Source organism: Canis lupus, chromosome 33 (assembly GCF_011100685.1).
Source record: "Canis lupus familiaris isolate Mischka breed German Shepherd chromosome 33, alternate assembly UU_Cfam_GSD_1.0, whole genome shotgun sequence".
Taxonomy (NCBI): domain Eukaryota; kingdom Metazoa; phylum Chordata; class Mammalia; order Carnivora; family Canidae; genus Canis; species Canis lupus.
The window spans coordinates 4,961,595-4,982,554 of NC_049254.1; the positions used below are offsets into that span (position 1 = coordinate 4,961,595).

The 20,960-nt window shown below is 35.1% G+C and overlaps 1 protein-coding gene across 20 annotated transcripts in view; it reads left to right on the plus strand.

The window, feature by feature from the left end:
• EPHA6 (EPH receptor A6) overlaps nucleotides 1-20,960 on the plus strand; it is an 872,069-nt gene that overhangs the window by 726,098 nt on the left and 125,011 nt on the right. For 18 of the 20 annotated variants that reach the window (XR_005383133.1, XM_038582514.1, XM_038582517.1 and 15 more), the window contains one exon: nucleotides 10,393-10,454. Coding sequence is in view for 19 of the 20 variants with exons in the window: in XM_038582514.1 (XP_038438442.1) it covers nucleotides 10,393-10,454 (62 nt within the window). In the remaining variant the exon portion in view is untranslated. Of the gene's footprint in view, nucleotides 1-10,392; nucleotides 10,455-12,259; nucleotides 12,461-20,960 lie in introns of those variants that run through there. The other 2 variants (XM_038582531.1, XM_038582530.1) reach the window with 2 other exon arrangements.

A 20,960-nucleotide genomic window follows, 5' to 3' on the forward strand; every position in this document is an offset into this window, starting at 1 on the left:
TAAGTGATTGTATTTGTAGTCATACACCAATAAATAACCCCTTTAAAACATTTCATTATTGCTACGTTAGAGGGTTAGTTAAAAACACTTATTTGGGATATACTGATGGTTTCCAAAACCTGTGCAAGAGGAGCTGGCCAGATACTGTCAAGGTTGTGTTCAGTCTGCTTCCTCAATTGCTTGAAGTCATTGGTTCCAAAGAGCAGGGTTCTTTGGCTTACCTGAGGAGAAATAACACAAAAGATTAGAAAATCATTGCAAACTTAAGGAAGACAACTTGAAGATACCACTTGGGATAAGAAAAGTCAGGATGGGAGCAAACACAAACTTGAAGGCATAATTCCAACTTTCAAATAACATTCATTTTGTAAAAACTTTAATCTATTGACATCTATTAGTTTAAGGACTCTTATAGAGTCCTGAAGTTGTAGCACAGGTCATAGATTCAGTTTCCTTATGGATAATACTTTGTTTCTTGGCCGAAAATAAGAGATGCTTCACCAAGAAAATTGGCATATGATCACATATGTAAAGATTTGCATACAATTTCAGGAGGTCTCCAAATGAAGAATCTCAGGTTCTTAGAAACTCCATATCTTTTACATAAAGTTATGTGTAGTTGACATATCTGAGCACCATTATCTTTATGTAAGTTGACAGTGCATTTAAAAGAAAAATTGTAAAAACAGAGCTGTAGTATACATTCGCTATCAAACTCTTGAATGTTTGCAAAGAGAATTTCTATTTTTTTTCTTCCAGAACATGAAAAATATTAAAAGAATCTTTAAGTGATCTCCAGATTTTTTACTGGTTCTTTTTTACTTCTTCTTTACTAGTACTTTTTACTAGTTTCAGATTCTTTGAATGGTTCTAGCCTTTGATCTTAGCTATGTATTCTTAATAGTATACATGTTTCTTTTTCTTAATATCATTTGTAGAAGTTTGAATCTTAACAATCTGGACCTTATTTATGTGGCTGTTTAAATTCTCCATTGAAACTATAGATCTATTCCCTAGAGATCCTCCTGTTTTATTATTACAAATTGTGTCATCTATTTTTGATGCTATTCAAAGAAACTGTCAACACTTTCAAAAGATTCATCTCAGAATCATTTTCTTTTCACAAAGAAAAATTCTAAAAAAAAAAAAAAAACTTTGTACAGCTTGCTAAATGAGCTAAGTCTCCATGTGAATCAGGATTTAATCTTTGTGTGGGTTGAAGTTGTTGTGTCTGTGTTTGTTCACCTTCATTGGAAACATGATAAGCAACTGAGCTACTCAAATGCCTTTTCCTCTCCCACAGGGCCTCATCCATGCCCTCATGGGCTGCTGGGCCACTTAAGAACTTAAATAAGTGGGGATAGACCAATCTTGTTAGAAAACATGTCACATCTCAGCATTCACTCTTTTGGCTGGCAGGACAAAGCACAGTGGAAGTTGCCTGGTGGCACAATGTTAGCTTTTCATAGTTCTATGCATAGAGAGGTCTTAAAGAAAGTTTAATTAGCAAAACTGAACTTCCTTTCTATTTTTTCCTTTTTAATTAAACCCCTTCTAAGAATTGCAGAAAAGACTCAAAAATAAGTAGTAACTTTTCTATGAAGAACAAAGGAAAGTAGTTGGTACTTTATATTGTGTATATATTCTTCATTGAACACATGTTTTCTCCCTTATAATTAAAATTTCACCATAAGTCACCTATGTAGTTGATATTAAATATATCCTCTCTAGATATTTGCTTTATTTTTATATTTTGTGTTGATTTTCTTTTGATTAGTGAATGATATAAAAGACAAAAAAAAAAAAACCTGATTGATTGGTTATGTAACCATAAGGCACTTCTGAAGCCAGAAATGAAGCATTTGAAACAATACAGGGAAAAAATGTTACCTTCTCTCAAAAGCTTCAAGACTCTCTCTTGAAGTTTTTCTTTGTAAAGGAACCTCCGACTCATTATCATAAATAATGTGTGAGAATGGGGATAGCAAAATCTAAAGGTTTTTCCAGCAAGTTTCCTTATCATGTATTTCCTGTTTGTATAGAATATGATAGAGCTTTATGAGACTTTAAAATCCTAGAACTTCTCAAGGACAAAACATCTTTAGGAGCAACTGAGTATCCTGTCCATAATAACTTTATAGGATGTGTTCCTAAGATGAGGCACAGACATTTAGGATAATACTTTATGTCTCCGAATTACTAATGGAGGCCCAAGTATCATTTGGGATATAGCAAGATGGTTAAGCACTCAGAATCTGGAGCCAGATCTCTTGGTTTCAAGCCTTGGCTCTGTCAGTTGCTCACTGTGCATCCTTGGAAAAATTACTTTACCTCTTAGTGCATCTATAATCTGAGCTGTTAAATTGAACTAGTAATTACACTTACCACTAGAGTTGATATAAGGATTAAATGAGTTAACACATGTAAAACCCTTACAACAGTGCCTAGCACATTGAAAAACTTATTTTTTAAAGTTAGTCATTACATATGTGCTGATTTAAATATAGTATATATTGTTAAATCATCTACACAAAAGGTTTTCACAGCAAATAAAACAACAAAGACAGCATAAAATCATTTATTTGATGCATGGTTTAATCTTTTGAAAGATTTGATTATTTGGGGGCAGAGGGAGAGAGAGAGAGAGAGAGAGAATATCTTCAGATTCTCTCCTGAGTGTGGAGCCCAACTCAGAGATCCATCTCACAATCGGCGAAATCATGATCTGAACCAAAACCAAGAGTCAGATGTTTAACAACTGAGCAACCCAGGCATCCCTGGTTTAATTTGGTATTGAATTTAGATATACAACATTTCAAGTCATGGGAATTGTCTGATGCATTTTGTTCATTGCTGCCTAGTGGCAATTAAATAATTGATTATTATATCATCAGTTGCTTATTGTATAGTCATGTCTTTCAACAATGGTCGAAAGCAAAAAGTCATAAATCAGATAATTTCAAAACATGTACAGTTAATTTGATCATTGTTATAATACTTTTGTAAATATGAATGCACTACAAAATCAAGAAAAGCCATTCTTAAAAATTTATATGTTATTAAAATTTTGCAGTATGGTTAGTGTCATATAGTAGAAACAATATCAAACATTAGGGATCTTTGGCAGTAACTTTCATTGTCAACAAGACACTTCTAATTAAGAAGAAGTCTTTCTGCCCATCTGGTAATTTTCAGTAGAAAGAATAGTACAGAATATTACTGAAGTTAATTGATGCAGATGGTGTGCCGCTGCTTCCGGGAACTGGCAGGAAAATTGTGTTTCATTTCTTTAGCCTCACACCTTTCATTTACACTGAAACAAATCTAGATTGAGAAATGCCACAGTTTTCATAAATGCAATCCCTCCTCCTAATTTCTGCTCAGCTGTTTCATCATTGGATGAAATAATTTATTCTTCAGCATTTCTCTCAGGGCATTTGGATCACATCTAAATTTAAAAAACAAAATTAAAAAAATTAAGACAAAGCATGGAACCAAATCAACATAGTTATCATAGAGATTTGGGAGTTTCAAATAGCTTTAAGGTTAAAATCAATTCCAAATTAACCATAAAACATATTGTTACAGGTACAAATATGTTGAGTACAAAAGATGCAGTCTAACTTGTTAGATAGGAATAAGAATCTATTTCCTACACTAGCTATTCCAAAGGAACTATATATTATAGTATACCATTTAAAAATTTTAAAATACCCATTTTGATTATTTTACTCTAGGAGTAACCATCTTGTTCTTTAAAGCAACTTCAAACCTGTCGATTTCAGGTGCATAGAATCTAAATAGACTTTTGGGACCATCAAGAAAGCTAAATATACTGATCGTAGTCATTTTTAGTTATGAATCTTTTTAACTCTGAAAGCCACTTCTTAGTTTAGGATTCAACATCTAGCCACGGGCGTAAGTTGTGATATTTGTGTTTATCCGTTCATTCTTTAAGCTGTTATTAGGTGATTGAGTATTTAGTATAATGTACGATTCTCTGTATTGTAAACACTTTAGCTCATTTAATCTCACATATCACACAATGGAACAAATATTATTATATGATAATATGTAATATACAAATATACAAATACATGCAAATAAGGAGGTGAGTTAATATAACATAGGTGAGTTATGAAAGGTCATTTCTCCAAAGTGGAAGTCTTCAATACCACATTATCTGACTCTAATCCTACAACTTCTCACTGTGATGAGCACACAAGGTATAAAGTAACCAACCATCCCAATTTGCCTGAGACATGAGAATTTCAGTGCAAAAACTGGGAATTTACTATATTATATAAAATATGTAAACTACTCATTTTTACTTTGCCATAGGATAATAAAAGAATTTCTATGTCAATGCCAAATTACAATAAAATATGGAAATGATCCATTTTTATAAAACTAGTTTTTGCTACATGGTGAACAAATACTACTAAGAAGAGGAAAACAGGGGCAGCCCTGGTGGCTGAGTGGTTTAGCACCGCCTTCACCCTGGGGCCAGATCCTGGAGACCCCGGATCGAGTCCCACGTCGGGCTCCCTGCATGGAATCTGCTTCTCTCTCTGCCTGTGTCTCTGCCTCTCTCTCTCCCTCTCTGTCTGTCATAAATAAATAAAATCTTTAAAAAAAAAAAAAAGAGGGAAACAGATAATTGCACAAAAATGAAGGAAAGCCAATGTATGCCAACATTTTTAAGTGCCAACAATTGCCAGACACTGTGCTAACTATACATTTTCTCATCTAATTCTTTGAAATCCAGGTGTAGTAAGTTACTATTATCCTCATTTTGTAAATGTAAAAACTGAGAAAGTGAAAATAATTTCCCCAAGATCATGTAGCTAGTAGGTAGCAGGGCTAAAATTTGAAGTTTTATCTTTGGATCCATGTGTTTTACAATGCGAGGAATTTAGGATTTACTGATTTGCTATTCCATTATTTCAGTAACTCTTTTCTTGGACTAGAATTCACTACAGAATGGTATGCCATTAAAAAGAAAAATAAATTTAGTAGCTATTCTTTACCTAGTTCTGTGCTCAACAGTGAATTTGCTGAGAAGAACTATACACGATTTTTTACCTCCAGGGCATTTGAGAGTAGGAGGCAGACACCTCCATAGTAAACACCAATACCACACCATAAGTGTGTCATGATTGTTTGATTAAGATGTAAAGAGAGGAGAAAGGAAACAATCAGATCTTCCTAAAAGCAAAGTGATTCATAGAATTGACAATGGAGACAGTATTTAAGCTCTGCTTTTTCTTTTCTATGTATATGATTTTACTGGAAGAAGGCAATCTTCCAGGGAAGAGAGGAGGTACAAGTGAAGTCATACTTCATGAATTATAAGTCCCCTAGAGAATTTGAAAAACAGGAAATCGGGGACTAGGAGGAGATAAAAATGACACCAGAACAAAGGTAGAGGAGAGATTGTGAAGGAATTTATCGCCAAGAAGTTTAGACTTTAATCCTGGAGCTAACAACAGTAAGTAAAACAGGTTTTTAAAGGAGGCATTAGCCCTTCATGGTAATTGACTGTTTACCTATTTTGGTTCCCCATTCCACTCTACACTCCATGGAGCAAGGATCAGGTATCGATTGAGGATTGGATTTGTTTTGTTTTAGAGAGAGTGCGTGTTTGCTCATGAACAGGTGCAAGGCGGGGGAGGGGAGTGAGGGAGAGCAAGAGACTCTTAAGCGGACTCCACGCTGAGCACAGAGCCTGATGCAAGGTTCAGTCTCATGATGCTGAGATCCTGACCGGAGCTGAAATCAAGGATCGGACACTTGACCAACTGAATCACGTAGGCACCCCTGATTGAGCATGATTCTTTGAAAGCCGGAGGAGTACTTGATGTGTAGTAGGCATTAAAAAAATGTTTGATGCATCGCTGAATGTCTGAAATAATGGTTACATAAGCCTTAGCAAGTATAATTAGTAACTGATTATTTTAATAAATGAAGCAAGAGAAAACAGAGTATGGGCAGCAATAACAGATTTTATATCGTCAGCACAGCGTAATGACTTACAGACTAACAGGGATTTGATAAAGTGAGAAGTCTAATATTACAGTAGGATTTCAGACCTGGGTAACTAGATAGATGGCAATGTTTTAGAGAAAGTTCAGGGGAAATGTTAAAAGATTTTATTTGAATTCAGTCGAGGATAAGATTCATTTGGGACACGATCTGATAGTAACTAGGCAACAGTATAAGGAAAAAGTCATTCCCCAATTTTAGTACTTATTTTATGAATAAAAATAATTAATATAACTTTGTTCAAATTTATGTCATCCATATTTTTAATGCCTTAGAGGGATAGGAAAATTATTTATTCTCAAATCCATTTGAGATTATAATTATAAGTCACTATCTCTATAACAGAAATGGGGGAGGTAGAAATAGATTAAAAATAACTGGCTTTAAAAGTCTAGAATTGTAACCGGGGGGGAAATAAAGCAGGCAACCTGTCATCCAAGTTATTGCCACAAATTTTATTACATGGTAGACAAAATATAGACATGATATAATGTTAAATAAGCTAGAATTGATTTAAATCTGTAATAGAGTTTGGAGGTCATTGCGATTTGTTTAGATTCTTGATATTACTGACAGCATATTAGAAATGGCCAAGCTGATACAAAATACTACATTCAGCAAAAACTCATTACTCATACGAAAATGTTAAATCTCTGTAATCCCCTTCTTTCACAGATCTTCATGAGGCAAACAAACAACAAATATACTGTTTCACTCATGAAATATTTTCCCCACGTATCCTTAGAACATTTAAAGAACGCTTTTCTTCTGTTTTCTTTAATAACACTTTTATCATCATGTGGTTTCTCAACATCACCCATATCAAAATCATCTTGAGTATTGGGCAACTGAGAATTTGGAAGAAAAAAAAATACATTAGTCAATTGTTCATTAAAGTCTCAAAGAAAATATTTTTCCTTATAATAGAAAAAAGATGATCTGGGATTTTATGATTCATTGAGTTCAGGATATAAACAAGTGATTTCTTCCAAAGTTTTTATTCCAATGCAGTTTAAGATATACATAACCATTTCCAGGCTATTTTTTGAAGGATAAAAAAGTGAATGAAATTCACTTTTTGTATGACTTGTAGAAGTACTTTTCAAGAATCTCTTAACCTGATGAGGCTTCTATAAAAGGATTTTGAGACTTGACTAACATTCAAGAATGTTGGAGTTTGTTGACTTCAGTACATTGCAAATACTAAGTTAATTCTGTGACATGAGGCTTTGGGAAACTGGCTAAAATTGTAAAAAATAGAGAAGCTGAAATATTTTGAAAATATAAAAAGAGAATTAATCACCTCCAAATATATTTTCCAAGAACAGTAATGTATTGTATAGTTTTTACGTATTTGAAAATAGGACTGTTACCCTTAACTCATCTATTTTGTTGATTATAAAATGTGATCATAGACTGTAAAGTTGCTTGTAATCTTCACAGTGTAGCTAACCTCCCTATAGAAAACCACTAGGAAACAAATTACAGGTTAGATGCCAGCAGTCTTCTAATAAAACAGCTCCTTAGTTTAATAATAGCAGCTCTAAACTGATGTTACTGCACAAAATACAAAAGATGCAGAGCTCAGGTGTGAAACTTCTAATTCACAAGAAACCGGGGGAGTCTTCATTTGACTCTTTATTATCTTTAATGAGAAGATGAAACTTGTCACTGATGAATGTTAAGATCGCATCAAGTATCTCCCAAAGAGTTATAGATAGAAATAATTTCAAAGTACTTGGTATTCACATAGATTAGAATCTTGCTCAAACACTTCAGTGCTACTCTCTGAGGAATTATGAAAATTGTTGAGAATTTTGAAGTCAACTTGCTCCTATAAAGCACCTACTCTGCTCATCTTTACAGAAACATCGTTTTGAGAAACCTCGTGAGTGGGGATACATAGGAGTAATATATAGGGAATTTAGGAGAGAAAAAGAACCTAACAGAATCAGACACAACGTTTTATAGTGTAGGCAATAGATGTGATGGGAATGCCACTATGGGAAATATCGCTGTGGAGACTTTCAAGGAATAGGTGCAGCATATACATTCTGGGAGGTGTGGGGTGAGATTAGGGAGAGAAACAAATCGGTGGGTAATATAGCAGGGGAATGCCAGAAGGAATAGCAGAGGAGACAGGACTAAGCAATACAGCTAATGGAACAGGAGATGGTAGGGCTGGCTAGGAGAGAGGAGGTCCAGCATGGGATGAACCTTTCTGCTTTAATCTATAAATTATGTCTGAGATGCACCTATGGCATAAAAATTAAGAGCTTAAGCTCTGAGACTCTCTACCTGACACTGCCACTTACCAGCTGTTTAACTCTGGGCAAGTACTTTAATTTTCCCTCAATTTCCTTATCTGTGTAATAGGGCTAATCATAATTTGTATCAATACAAGTGAAGTGCTTACAAGCTCTTTTTATTGTATCAAGACTGACATTCTTATGGAGAGGATTTTTATTTTATTTTATTTTATTTTATTTTATTTTATTTTATTTTATTTTATTTTATTTTATTTATACTAAATATGTTTCCTGGCAGCGATGGTCAAGGTAGATGAAAAAGGTATGACTCTGGGCAGCTGAATTCAGTGGTAACCCAGTGTTTTCCCCTTAACTTCCATGATCCATTATAATTGAAACTGAAATATTGGTCTCAGAATTTTCATATTTAGTATCAAAAATGATCTTTTGTGTTTGCATCAGACTCCTGTTTCCAAGCTCTCTGAAACCAGTAGCCAAATAAAAGATTTCATGACAAGTGGTCAGATTTAAAACCTGGATCTTGGGCAGCCTGGGTGGCTCAGCGGCTTAGCGCCGCCTGCAGCCCAGGGCGTGATCCTGGAGACCCTGGATCGAGTCCCACGTCCGGCTCTCTGTATGATGCCTGCTTCTCCCTCTGCCTGTGTCTCTGCCTCTCTCTCTCTGTCTATATGAATAAATAAATAAAATCTTAAAAAAATAAATAAATAAAACCTGGATCTTCTAGATCCTTGCTACAATAGTGCTGACAGTTCACTTGACCGCCATATTTTCTGATAAAGTTCTGTATCTGTATTTGAGTGAAATTAATGACTTTGAGGAACATTATGGAAATCCACCAAGATGGAAAATTTCTTTGGATTCTCATACTATGCATGATAAAAAGGGAGTTTTATTACTACATTTAACCTTTAGCACATCTTTCTTGAAAATATAGATTCAAATGTAAAATCTAGCATTTGCAGACATTGTACTAATTTGTTATAGTCACCCTTTTTAACCCATAAGGCTTTGAGTTCATAAAAGGGACATGAATTACAATATGAGATCTAATATTTCCGTCATTAGCACACATAATTTCTTTCCAGATCTTTTGTACTTATGAGGAAAAACTCTGTGCACAGTGCAGATTCAATTGCTAAAAATCTCAATGAGAAGCAAGAAATACAGTTGTAAAAAGTAGATATGTCATATATGTTTATTTCAGGTAAATATCATTTTCCCTTCATCTGAAATGAGTTTATCTTTTAAACTTGAGTAATTTGGCAGAACAAATAGATTCTTTTCTTTGAAACAATCTAAGTTATTTATGCTACATATTCTACCTAATAGAGGTATTGGGAACTGGTAACAGTTGCAAATAGATATGATAGAGAAGAGATAAATGATGTTCAGTTTCCGATTTTAGCTTGTTACTAGACTACAAAATCAGAGTTACTTATTTTTCATGTACTGCCATCATTGTTACGTTGATCTAATCTTTGTCCAATAAAGACATGATCAAGAACTATTGCAAAGCCCACCAACTTTGTAGCATCCATCAATCTACTGACATTTTTCCACTTAGAAGCCCTTAAAAGCAGACTATGACTAATGGTTTTTATAATTTCTTAAATTTATAGAAATTCCTCTTTCTGCTTTGCCTTAGGAATAGTTCAGAAGCGTCTGGTCTAATGTAATTCAGCCGAGGGTACCACACCACTATGGGAGAAGTTGTACCACAACTGCCAGAGCAGCTACAGTAACTGCATAAACCCTGACTTTAGCTTGTTGATTGTCTTTTAAGGAGAAATCAGGACCAAAAGAACGTAATCTAAACAAGCGATTGCAGGGCTCTAGAAAAAGAAATGCTTAATTCCTTTGTAATTCATGTTCTTTTTACAAACTCAACATAAACAAGGCTGTAAAAAATGGAGAGATCTCTATGTGTAATAGTAAGACTTTTGTAGAAGCATGTTGGAAAATGAAGTTCTTATTAATAAAATACAAATGATTTAGCTGCCACAGCTGGAAATCTCTAACTGCAGCACATTTTTTTGTAATTGCTCTAATCTTGTGTGTTCTCTTGCTCTTTTTGCAGGCAGACCAGTAATGATTGTGGTGGAATATATGGAGAATGGATCCCTAGACTCCTTTTTGCGGGTGAGGTGTTCTTTTCTGATAGCATTTAAATAAGCTATTCTGAGTTCTAGATTTAAATCATTTATCATAAATTAATTTTTGCATAATGTTATTCATGGATTTTTCCATGAAGAATAGCAGCGTTTTCTCTAGGGTGCATTTCTCTGATACTGTGATACATTAGTGTGTTACTAACGGGAGGAGTATATACACATAATAATATAATTGATTTCTCCTATAAATTCACACACCATATAAATATATATATATTTCAAATGATGTTATAAAAAGATTAAATGAAACTCCGTTGCTTTGCACAACATTCGTTTTGCTTTATCACATTTAACTATTCAGCATGATGTTTTATGCATGATCTATAATACTGAACCCCTTAAATTGATATATATTTACTAATAATGACTCAAGTTCATATCAGAAAACTGGTTTTAGCCCTCTTAAGTTCATTTTCCTGACTTTCAGAAAACAAAAGAAATCATGCAAAACTCTAGCAGAGATCTGTTTCAGAACAAAACTTTTTAAAGTACTCTTTTTAAAATGACTTATCCTAGTGCTCGCTTCGGCTGCACATATACTAAGGTGACTTATCCCTTGAGGGAATGGTGTGTACAGAAATCATTTGTCTTATATAGTAGTAGAGAATAACAGAGCTGAGAAGGCACCATGAAGTTATATTTCAAATGTATTTATAATGTCTTTAATATTTAAAAAGCCATCATGTGCTACAAAAATATTCATTGATATAAAAAATACCCATAAATATAAAAAATAATCACTACAGTAAGTATTTTTCATCCCCAGGAGAGGTTACATATTTGAGTGTCACTGTATTCTTATTTATCTGTATACAAAGACATGGCCATTTTTCTTACTTATAGCATGACTGGACTCTTGCTATTTGGAATGTGTTACACTATTTTTTATCTTTTCATATGATAAAAACGGTCTCGAGCATTCTTTCTTCGCTTTATTTTTTTGCTTTACATCACTTGGTTGGGTTCTGCATCTCATTTTTCTCTTTTGATATCATTTTCATTTATTTTTCTTGAGTTCATGCCCTCTTCTTCCAACTTCTCTCACTATTAGCAGTGATGATATATTTACCCTGCGACTGGACTTGATGTCCATATTCAATGCCAGAAGCTGAATTCAGCAAAATCATCAAGTTATTACAGAGCAATACACCTTGTACAATGCAGACTCTCAAACAAGTATGCTCTTTAAGGCAAAATGAAATTCATAGGTGTTTGGGGACATGAACTCTTTGTTGTTTGTTTTATTTTTCTATAGCCATTCTCAGAATGTTTATAGCTTATATTCATTTCTCCTGTAAATGTGCTAAATTATTTTAGAATAATTTATCAGGACCACCTATGGTACTTTGAAATGCATGTATAGTTAGGCCCTTCCATTATGGTTATTCCAAAGCTCATTTCTATCAGACACATACCAAAATGACTTATCCTTTAATGATGCTTAAGATAAGTTTTGGGAGTTTTTTTGTATCAACTTTATCCTAGAGCTGAACATAATGGCAAATAATGTAGCACATTCTCAATCTAAATTGCTGCTGAAAATTGGATCAAATGACTGCCACAGCAAATTAGGAGAGAATTGTTAGCTTCAGATATACTTCTTATCCTGCTGAATCCTGAATTAATTAAATACATTACAAAGAAATGCTAATATGTTATCTAAAATATTTATTTTTTAAAAATAAATAAAATAAAATATTTATAAATACCCTACTACATGTTTAAAAGTGGTATATTTCATGATTTAAATTTTTTTAAATTAATATTTTTCAGCTCTTATGAATTATGTAGGTAAGACACCATACAATCTGGGAAAGAGTAGACATTCAGTTGATGGTCGCGACCATTACCACTGCTATGAGATTCTTAATATACGTTATTCATCTTGGCTCTGTCACTTACCAGCTGTGTGACCCTGTGACTTGGGCAAGTGACTGCCTTCTCTGTGCCTGTTTATTTAACTATAAAATGGGAATGTAAAAAAAATAAAAATAAAAAAATAACATAAAATGAGAATGTAGACAGCATCTACTTCATACAAGTGTCATGAGGATTCATCTGGTCAATTATTGTAAAGCTTACAGAATAATACATGACATACTGTAAGTGGTAGAATAAAGATTCAAACTCGGGTCTCTGACTCAAAAAGTCACGTTCTCATACACTTTTTTAAAATGAAATTACTTATTACTTCTTTTTATAAGTCCACTGCCATCTCCCCATGTGAACTTGTGTCCCGTCTGCATGTAGAATTTCTATTAAAATAAGAATCACATGCACGGGGAAAAAAGCCACAGGGCCAAATACTCCCTTCTTACCCTTTTTTAAATATTCTTAACTTTCTTTGTAATCATATCTCTTTTATCCCAGAAGCTCAAAGTGCTATATAAACTTTATGTCAATAGCAGATACTCAACTCCCCATGGCAAGTGGAAATAAAATTTATAAAGATATATATCCCACAGATTCCCAAAAACGAAGTCATTTTTCAAACTACTGCTTTAGAATTTGATAATCGCAGCTTCTGTGAGCACAGAAAGAGGAAGTGGCTAAGTGCATTGCATTGTAGGGAAGCTATCCATGGCTCATTAATAGCATTCTGTGCTTACTAGAAGAAGAAAAGATTTCCCTTTGGTCTCCCACATATTTGAAAATCACTTCAGTTTACTGTTTTATGTGAAAGAGTGGTAGCAAAACTAAGTACAAAATTACAGTCTAGTGCTAGTGGTAGTGGCTGGCTGGCTGTGATATTGCACTGGATTAGTAAATCTTACACTGTTCAGGATCTTTATGGACATTCCTCCAGATATATATTAGTAAGAGGAGGTGTGGTTAAGTACTTGTGTTTGTTTGTGTGTATATGTGCGTGTGTGAGCACATGCAGAAAGGGTGTAGGTAGGTATGTAACTATATGTGTGTTTTTATTTTTTTAAGATTTTATTTATTTATTCATGAGAGACACAGGCAGAGGAAGAAGCAGGCTCCATGCAGAGAGCCCAATGTGGTACTCAATCCCAGGACCCCAAAGGCTCAACCACTGAGCCGCCAATGTGCCCTATGTGTGTTTTTCATTTTAAAATTAAATGCAGCCTGGGCAGCCCCGATGGCTCAGCAGTTTGGCGCCACCTTTGACCCAGGGTATGATCCTGGAGACCCAGGATAGAGTCCCATGTCGGGCTCCCTGCATGGAGCCTGCTTCTCCCTCTGCCGGCGTCTCTGCCTCTCTCTCTCTCTCTCTCTCTCTCTCTCTCTCTGTGTGTGTGTGTCTATCATGAATAAATAAATAAAATCTCAAAAAAAATTAAATGCAACCTTACTTAGCAAGCAGACCATCAGCCCTGCTGCCAGAATATATTATGACCTCACTGATGTGCAAATATTCCTGACTTTTCCAAAAAAAATACACTAGTGCAAATTAAGTGTAATCTTGACCATCATCCCTGCATGGTCTCTCTCAAACTATGCATATGGATTTCATAGTTTTTGTGACACATACTTACCTAACAACCGCTTGCCCCTAAATCTTTGGTCTTCCATTTTTATAACATTAAGTAACAATTCAAATAAAAATGGTTATATAATACTTAAAAGCTTTGAGATACCATATTCCAACCACAAATCTCATCCCTAGGCAGCCTGGGTGGCTCAGTGGTTTAGTGCTGCCTTCATCCCAGGACTTCAGGATCGCCTGGAGACCTGGAATCAAATCCCATGTTGGGCTCCCTGCATGGCGCCTGCTTCTCCCTCTGCCTGTGTCTCTGCCTCTGTGTGTGTGTCTCTCTCTAATGAATAAATAAATAAAATCTTTTAAAAAAATTCATTCCTATTTTATGACGTTTGTTGAATGTAGATTTGTTTATCAAATAACACAATTCAGATATACAAAAATATAATACCACTGGTTTCAGTAAGGTGTTATATTGTGTGTTCATGTGACAGCCTCTTGCAGCCACCTCACACCCTTTGATATGAGAGAAAAGATACAGATATACTATTTGCAAAATACAGTCACATTAGCAAGCAAGGAGTGTCATCTATATACAACAAAATAGATGGGGCAGGGGAATTAATAAAAACAAAAGCAAATAAGATCAGATTAATTCAGGAAACCATAATTCAAAATATAATCTGGAAAAGATGCTTAGTAGTAAGAAGAATGTGTGGAAGGTGGTGCTACCAACTGATCTAAAGATACAGAGTAGAAATAAAATGGGTTGGTCACTGGCAGATGATGAGTTTCATTTGGGTTGTATTCCATTTGAGATGTCTATGGAACATGCAGTGAAAATGTCCAGACAGCAATTAGAAATACAAATCTGAAGATTGGGAGAAAAATATTGACTAAAGTCAAGATTTTATAGTCGGTAGCATAAAAAGTGGTTATGAAACCCAGACCATGATATTTTTTTCTGGGAAGAACTTTTAGAGAAAAGCAAGGAGTTGAACAAGGTTGCAACTCTATGGTATGCCAACTAAGGAAGCAGCAGGGTGGAGTCTCCAAAGGTAACTAAGAATAAGTGGTCAAAGAGCAACAAGAAGGGAGATAAGAATCCTGCATGCCAGCCAGGAGCAAATAGGCAACTATATCAAAAATAGAGAAGTTTGGGAAAACAAAGACTAAAATGCATCTGTGGGACTTACTACTTATGAGGTCCTCAGTGACTCAACAAGAGCATATTTAATGGGTTGGTCTCCAGCAGAAGTCAGAATGCACAGGGCAAAATGAGAATGAAAAATAAGTAGGAATTGGTAATGGAGATGGAGACCTTTTTTAAAAAATATTTATTTAGTAAAAATTAGGGGAGATAGCAAGGCAAGAGAAAAATCAGATACAAGTAGACAAAAAGAAAAATGAAGGATATTTTTTAATAGAAAGGAATTTAGACAATTTATACACTGGGGGAGAGGAAATTGAAGAGAGTACATTGGTAAGACAAACTGTCTCAGGAGATGGGAAGGTTCAAAATCAAGGACCCAGGTGGAGGGTTGACTGTGTATAGTCAATAGCAGCCTCCACACCGTCTTTGTTTCATGGGAGGACTGTTTCAACCCAGGACTGTGTGTTGTGGATCTAGAGAGACCGACGGGAGGCACTGGATTGAAGGAAGTGATACCTGATGTTGTTGCCTTTCTGTGTGAAGTAGGAGGAGAGTTTATTTGGAAGTTTGAGAACAAGGCTTCATTAAAGGTGAATGTTTAGAATAACTGCTGAAGTTAAAAATATATATATATAGCCAATCACTGATCAGACCAAAGAAGGAAGGGGAAGGGAAGACCATCAAGAGCAGGTTCTGCACCAGGAACAGTTTTTCTCTGGGTCCCAGCAAGGGCAACCAGTTAAAAATTGTTTACCAAGGTGTCTCATGATAATGTGACCCGCATGGCCAGAAGTGGGTCTTGAGCACTACTGGCCCAGTAATTGACATTGGATACATGTATCTTCCTCTTCTCCTGCCAGACCATATCTTTTGTGTTGGAGAAGGTAACATAGTTTACTGATGCTGACATCCGGCTGATTCTGGAGGGGATGGATGTGTTTCAGCAATGGCATGCATGTTTCCTTGACTTTCTGCAAGGATGCTCGACACCCCCCAGTGCAAGACTGGAGATAATAGAGGCTAGCGTGTGTGTAGAACAGGTGCAACAGAAACACACCGGTATTAAAAGGAAATCGGGATAGTGGAAAAAGATCTTTTGGCTAAGCAGCTGGTGAATACAGGCTAGATATAGAAGGAAATAAAAAGGCTGAAAGACTAGAGGTAAATAGAGATATCATATGCTGGGAGCTGTTATGGTGTAGAGGAGGAAGTAGGAGGTATAGCTGTACGATGAGAGTGAGAGAGCTGAAGGAGGAGTGTGCCCGAAGTAGGATATTGGCAGTGGCTTATTAGAGCCAGATCATACCAACATGTGAGAGATGATGATTAAATGGTCAGGAATTGAGGGAGCTGATTGTTAAACTGTTAGTAACTTGAAGTTGGCCATGATGGAAATATTTACACCACAGACATGGGCAAACAGCACAGCTCAGGGCTTGCTTGTTTTTTCTCCAAAGGGCCAGTTTACCAACACAGTGTATTGATACTTATGATTTCTGAAGTGAGGCAGGCTTAGGGGTGATGGTTTCCAGGTGTGGACCTATAAGCCAGTGGCTAGAGCAAAAAAATGAGGATGAATGTGTTTAATTAACTACTGTAGATGGCATTTACATGTGCGTTCTCTGAGTCAGGCATTATCCCAATCCCATGCACCAGGTGCTTACACCAACATTATGAGGTAGGTGTTAATATTGTCCCCGTTTTATCAATGAGGAAAATGAGGCAAAGCATAATAGGTAACTTGCCCAATGTGAAACAGCTGAAAAATCATTCACTCTTTTTTTTTTTGCACAAATATGTATTCACTGACTATAGTGGCCCAGGTACTGGTCTGGAACCTAGAATACAGAAGTGAACAAAACAGAAATAAAAAAATCTAGTGGCAAGAGAAATAAAGATTTAAGCAAAATATATAGTACATCAGACAGGGAGAAAAAATAAGAGAGTGGAAGTGAGATTAGGTTTCAGTATTAAATTGAATGAACAAGTGAGCTCTTACTGGAAAGTGACATATGAGTAAAGATGGAAGAAGGTGAGGGAGCAAGCCAAGTGGCAATCTGGAGGGAAATAGTCCGGAGTAAGAACAGCAGGGGCCAAAGGCCTGAGGTCGGAACATTTTATACCCAAAGAACTACAAATTAGATCTTTATTTTTACGACCAAATGCCTGTTTTGCCTAGGACAGTGCTAATCCATGCCTAGTACCTCTTCATAATTGTTAATATTGACCCTTTTACCCTGCAGTTGGGTTAATAAAATAGGTGGTCACCCTATGGTTATGGCTAACATAGCATATGTAAGGGGAAAGGTGGTAGAAGATGAAGTTAGAGGTGATGGAGGCAGAAAGGGACTCAAAGGTTGAAGAGAAATGATTCTCAACCCTGGTTACACATTATAATGATTTAATTTAGAGAGCTCTTGACAATCCCAAATTCCAGCCTGCCTCCCAGGTGAATTAACTCAATCTCTTGGTGAGAGAGCTGCATTAGTATTTGTTCAGTTCCCCCATGAGTGTAATATGCAACCAAGTTGTAAAAACAGTGAATTGGGGCATTGTCAGATGCTGTATTGTGTCTGCGTTTTCTCTGGATAAGACATGAAGCTATTGTAGGGTTTGGAGTAGAGAGAACATAATCTGTGTTTTTACAACATCACTCCGGTTGCTAGATTCAGAGACTATAGTGAAGTATAGATAGACAGAAATTTGGAAGCTTTTGCAATAAAAATCCAGGTAAGGAGATGACAGTGGCTTGGATGAGGATTGTTGTAGTTGAGTTGATGGAAAATACTAGAGTCTATGGTGTATTCTGAACACAGAGCTGATGGAATTTGTTGTTAGATTGGATAAAGTGTACGGGCAAAAGGAAAGATTCAAGGACATATCTTATCCATAAAATAAGGTCAATAATAGGCAATAACTACTTCCTACAGTTATTGTGATTTTTTTATGGTGTTAAATGGCTAATAGACCTACACTCCTAGAACATGTGTCTGGGCACTTATTAAAGTCTCCATAATGTTATCTATTATTATAATGTATTTCAGAAGATGTCACTAAGAGTTTTAAAGTTGTTTTTCTGTTACTTCCCGGTCTGTTTTTCTCTAAAGGCTAAAAATAGTTTTAATTTTCACCATTTAAAAAAAATCTAGATATATGTCAAGAATATGAGTATTTAAATAATACATATCAGTGCATATCAGCATTCCAAAAGCAATGTGAGTCATTTGAAGACTTTCCTTGAACAAATGCAAAGCAAATATTAATTTAAAAAATTAAAGGGATCTTTTAAATATTTATGTAGTCAAATTATAAATCTACTAAAGATGGCATTTTACCTTATGCTTTTTATATATTAATAATGAGAGCTGTATTTTATTAGCACATTTTTCTTGTAAATTGTGTTGTGTGGAATTATATTTGTGCTGGGGTATGAGAGCAAAATTAATCTACATTGCATTCATTTGATATTCAACAGTGAAAAAAATGAAGTCACATTTACCTACCAATACCCTTTTTTTAAAACCGTAAAAGTTATAGCTGGATTAATCCCCTTAGTTGCTTTTTTCAGAAAAAAAATATAAAACTTCATGTAGACGAATGTTATTATTTATCCTGCATGTGCCAGCTTAATGCCAATACCATTCTAAAAATAATGTGACAATAAGCATCAAAATATATGAAAGCAGGGTGTACTTGGAACCAAGCATATGGCTGGCTGAACTTCTTATTTTTAAATTAGAAGTTAGAGCATCAACTTCCAAAAGCCTGAATTTGTCTCTTTAAACATCATAGTACTGTAAATGTGTTGTGTCATTTGTAGTACCTGGTACCATGAAACTGTACTATAATTTTCCTTACTAATTCTTCTTTTGCCTACAAGTGTTTATGCTGATTGTTTAAATTGATGTGTAATTCATAATTACAGTGATGTATAGAGATGTTCCATGCACTTTCCTGAATTCCTCTGTGGTCAATCTCACATCCCCATTTGGACCATATAAAAAATTTTAGAGAACTTAAATATTAGACTCAAAATCTTGTAGTTCCCAACCATGCCTGCAAATCAGAATTGCCCTTCTACATTTTATAAAGTGTATTTGCAGACTCAAGCAGATATATTTTTCAAAAACTTCCTTGAGTAATTTTAATGCTCATTATTACTTTTGAGTAATAACAATGCTTCATCAAGATTTTGGCATTCTGTGACACCCTTCCCCAGATGTCAAACAAACAAACAAAAAGTTTAAAGTTTCTTGGTTTTACTTAAATGATGCACACAGTGGCTAGTATAGATTGCATTCACATAAACCTAACAGAAAAGAAAGAAAGAAGAAAGAAAGAAAGAAGAAGAAAGAAAGAAAGAAGAAAGAAAGAAAGAAAGAAAGAAAGAAAGAAAGAAAGAAAGAAAGAAAGAAAGAAAGAAAATCAAATTCAGTTGTAAGCTTTGTAAACTAAAGCTATATTATATTCACATTAACTTTAAGTTCTTAAAATGTAATTCCAAAATCCAACTACCATGTTTCACAAATATATATCTACTTTTCTTCCTAGATTTTTTAGGCATGTTAGAAATGACATTTTTAGTTTCCTTATGATTGAAATTTCTGTTATTGGTGGCCTGTCCCTTCTATAACTAAAAATATAGCTCTGCCTAATTTAAGTGCAAATCCACAATAACTACAAAAAAAAAAAAGCCTCTAAGGATTTAGTAAATATTCAACAGGAAATTACAATGAGATTTTCAATGGGGAAGACCACAAGAGCCAAGACTTTGGTAAAAATGAGATACTGACTCTTCTTTGGTGGTTATTTTAAAACAAAAATGACTTCGTCTTTTCAAATCTATAAATAATCTTAGCCACTTTTTTTTCAAATTCAGGAGCATTTTTCAAAGTCACAGCATGGTCATCTTTCTGATTTTGAAACATAAAAACTGAATGTTAACTTTAAACTTAAGTTATAGGGGTAACCCTCCAAGGTCTGTTTTCTGCAAAGTCACTTATAAATCGATTGTTGAAAACTCAAATGCATTTTCCCATAAATATTTCTTTTAAAGATAGTGCTTAAGTCCTAGGCAGATCCTAAAGCCTCTTTAACTCAGACCACAGCTAAAGGATGTAACTTCCAATAAGGAAGAGGGTCAGGAGTTTCTTTCAAAAACCAAAAAGGAGAGTTTTCCTCCCTTCTACAAGACTTGCCTTGGGCAACATTTTTTTAAAGACCATTCTTCTGTGGCATCTGTCCCTTTCTTCATGTCCTCTTCCTGGGTCCTCAGATATTCAACTTTAATGGTTTTAAATCCCTTGTGGTGGCACATACTCCCCATCTCCTCTTATCCATGGGCTAGGTCTCTTCTACATCACAGAATCACCCATAAAGGTCCCTACCTCCCTCCCAACACTGTCCCCTAATCTAAGTTCTCATTTTCTTATCACCACAGGCCTTGGCTGGATATAAGATGAAACTAACTCATTCTATCATCTGTGATTCACAAATACTATTTTAATTCCTCCAGGGGATTCTGCATCTTTTACATGGACTTATAAACCCAAATAGATTTTTTTTATTTTATTCTGGAAATAACACAAAATAAGATTGACTCTCTTAGCAAAATTTTAAGTGTACAAAGTAGTATTATTGACTGTACAGTGTTGTACAGCAGATCCATAGAGTGTAGTCATCTTGCTTAAATGAAACTTTATGCTTGTTGATTAGTAGCTCTCTACATCCCCCTGCTCCAGCCCCTGGCAACGCTGAAGTTGGATGACTAGAGGCTTAACAAAATCCATTGTTTACATACCTCAGTCTTTTGTAAACCACTTTGTGGGGTACATTTTTTGCATTGCCATTTGATAGCTCAGGTCAGCATTTTAGAA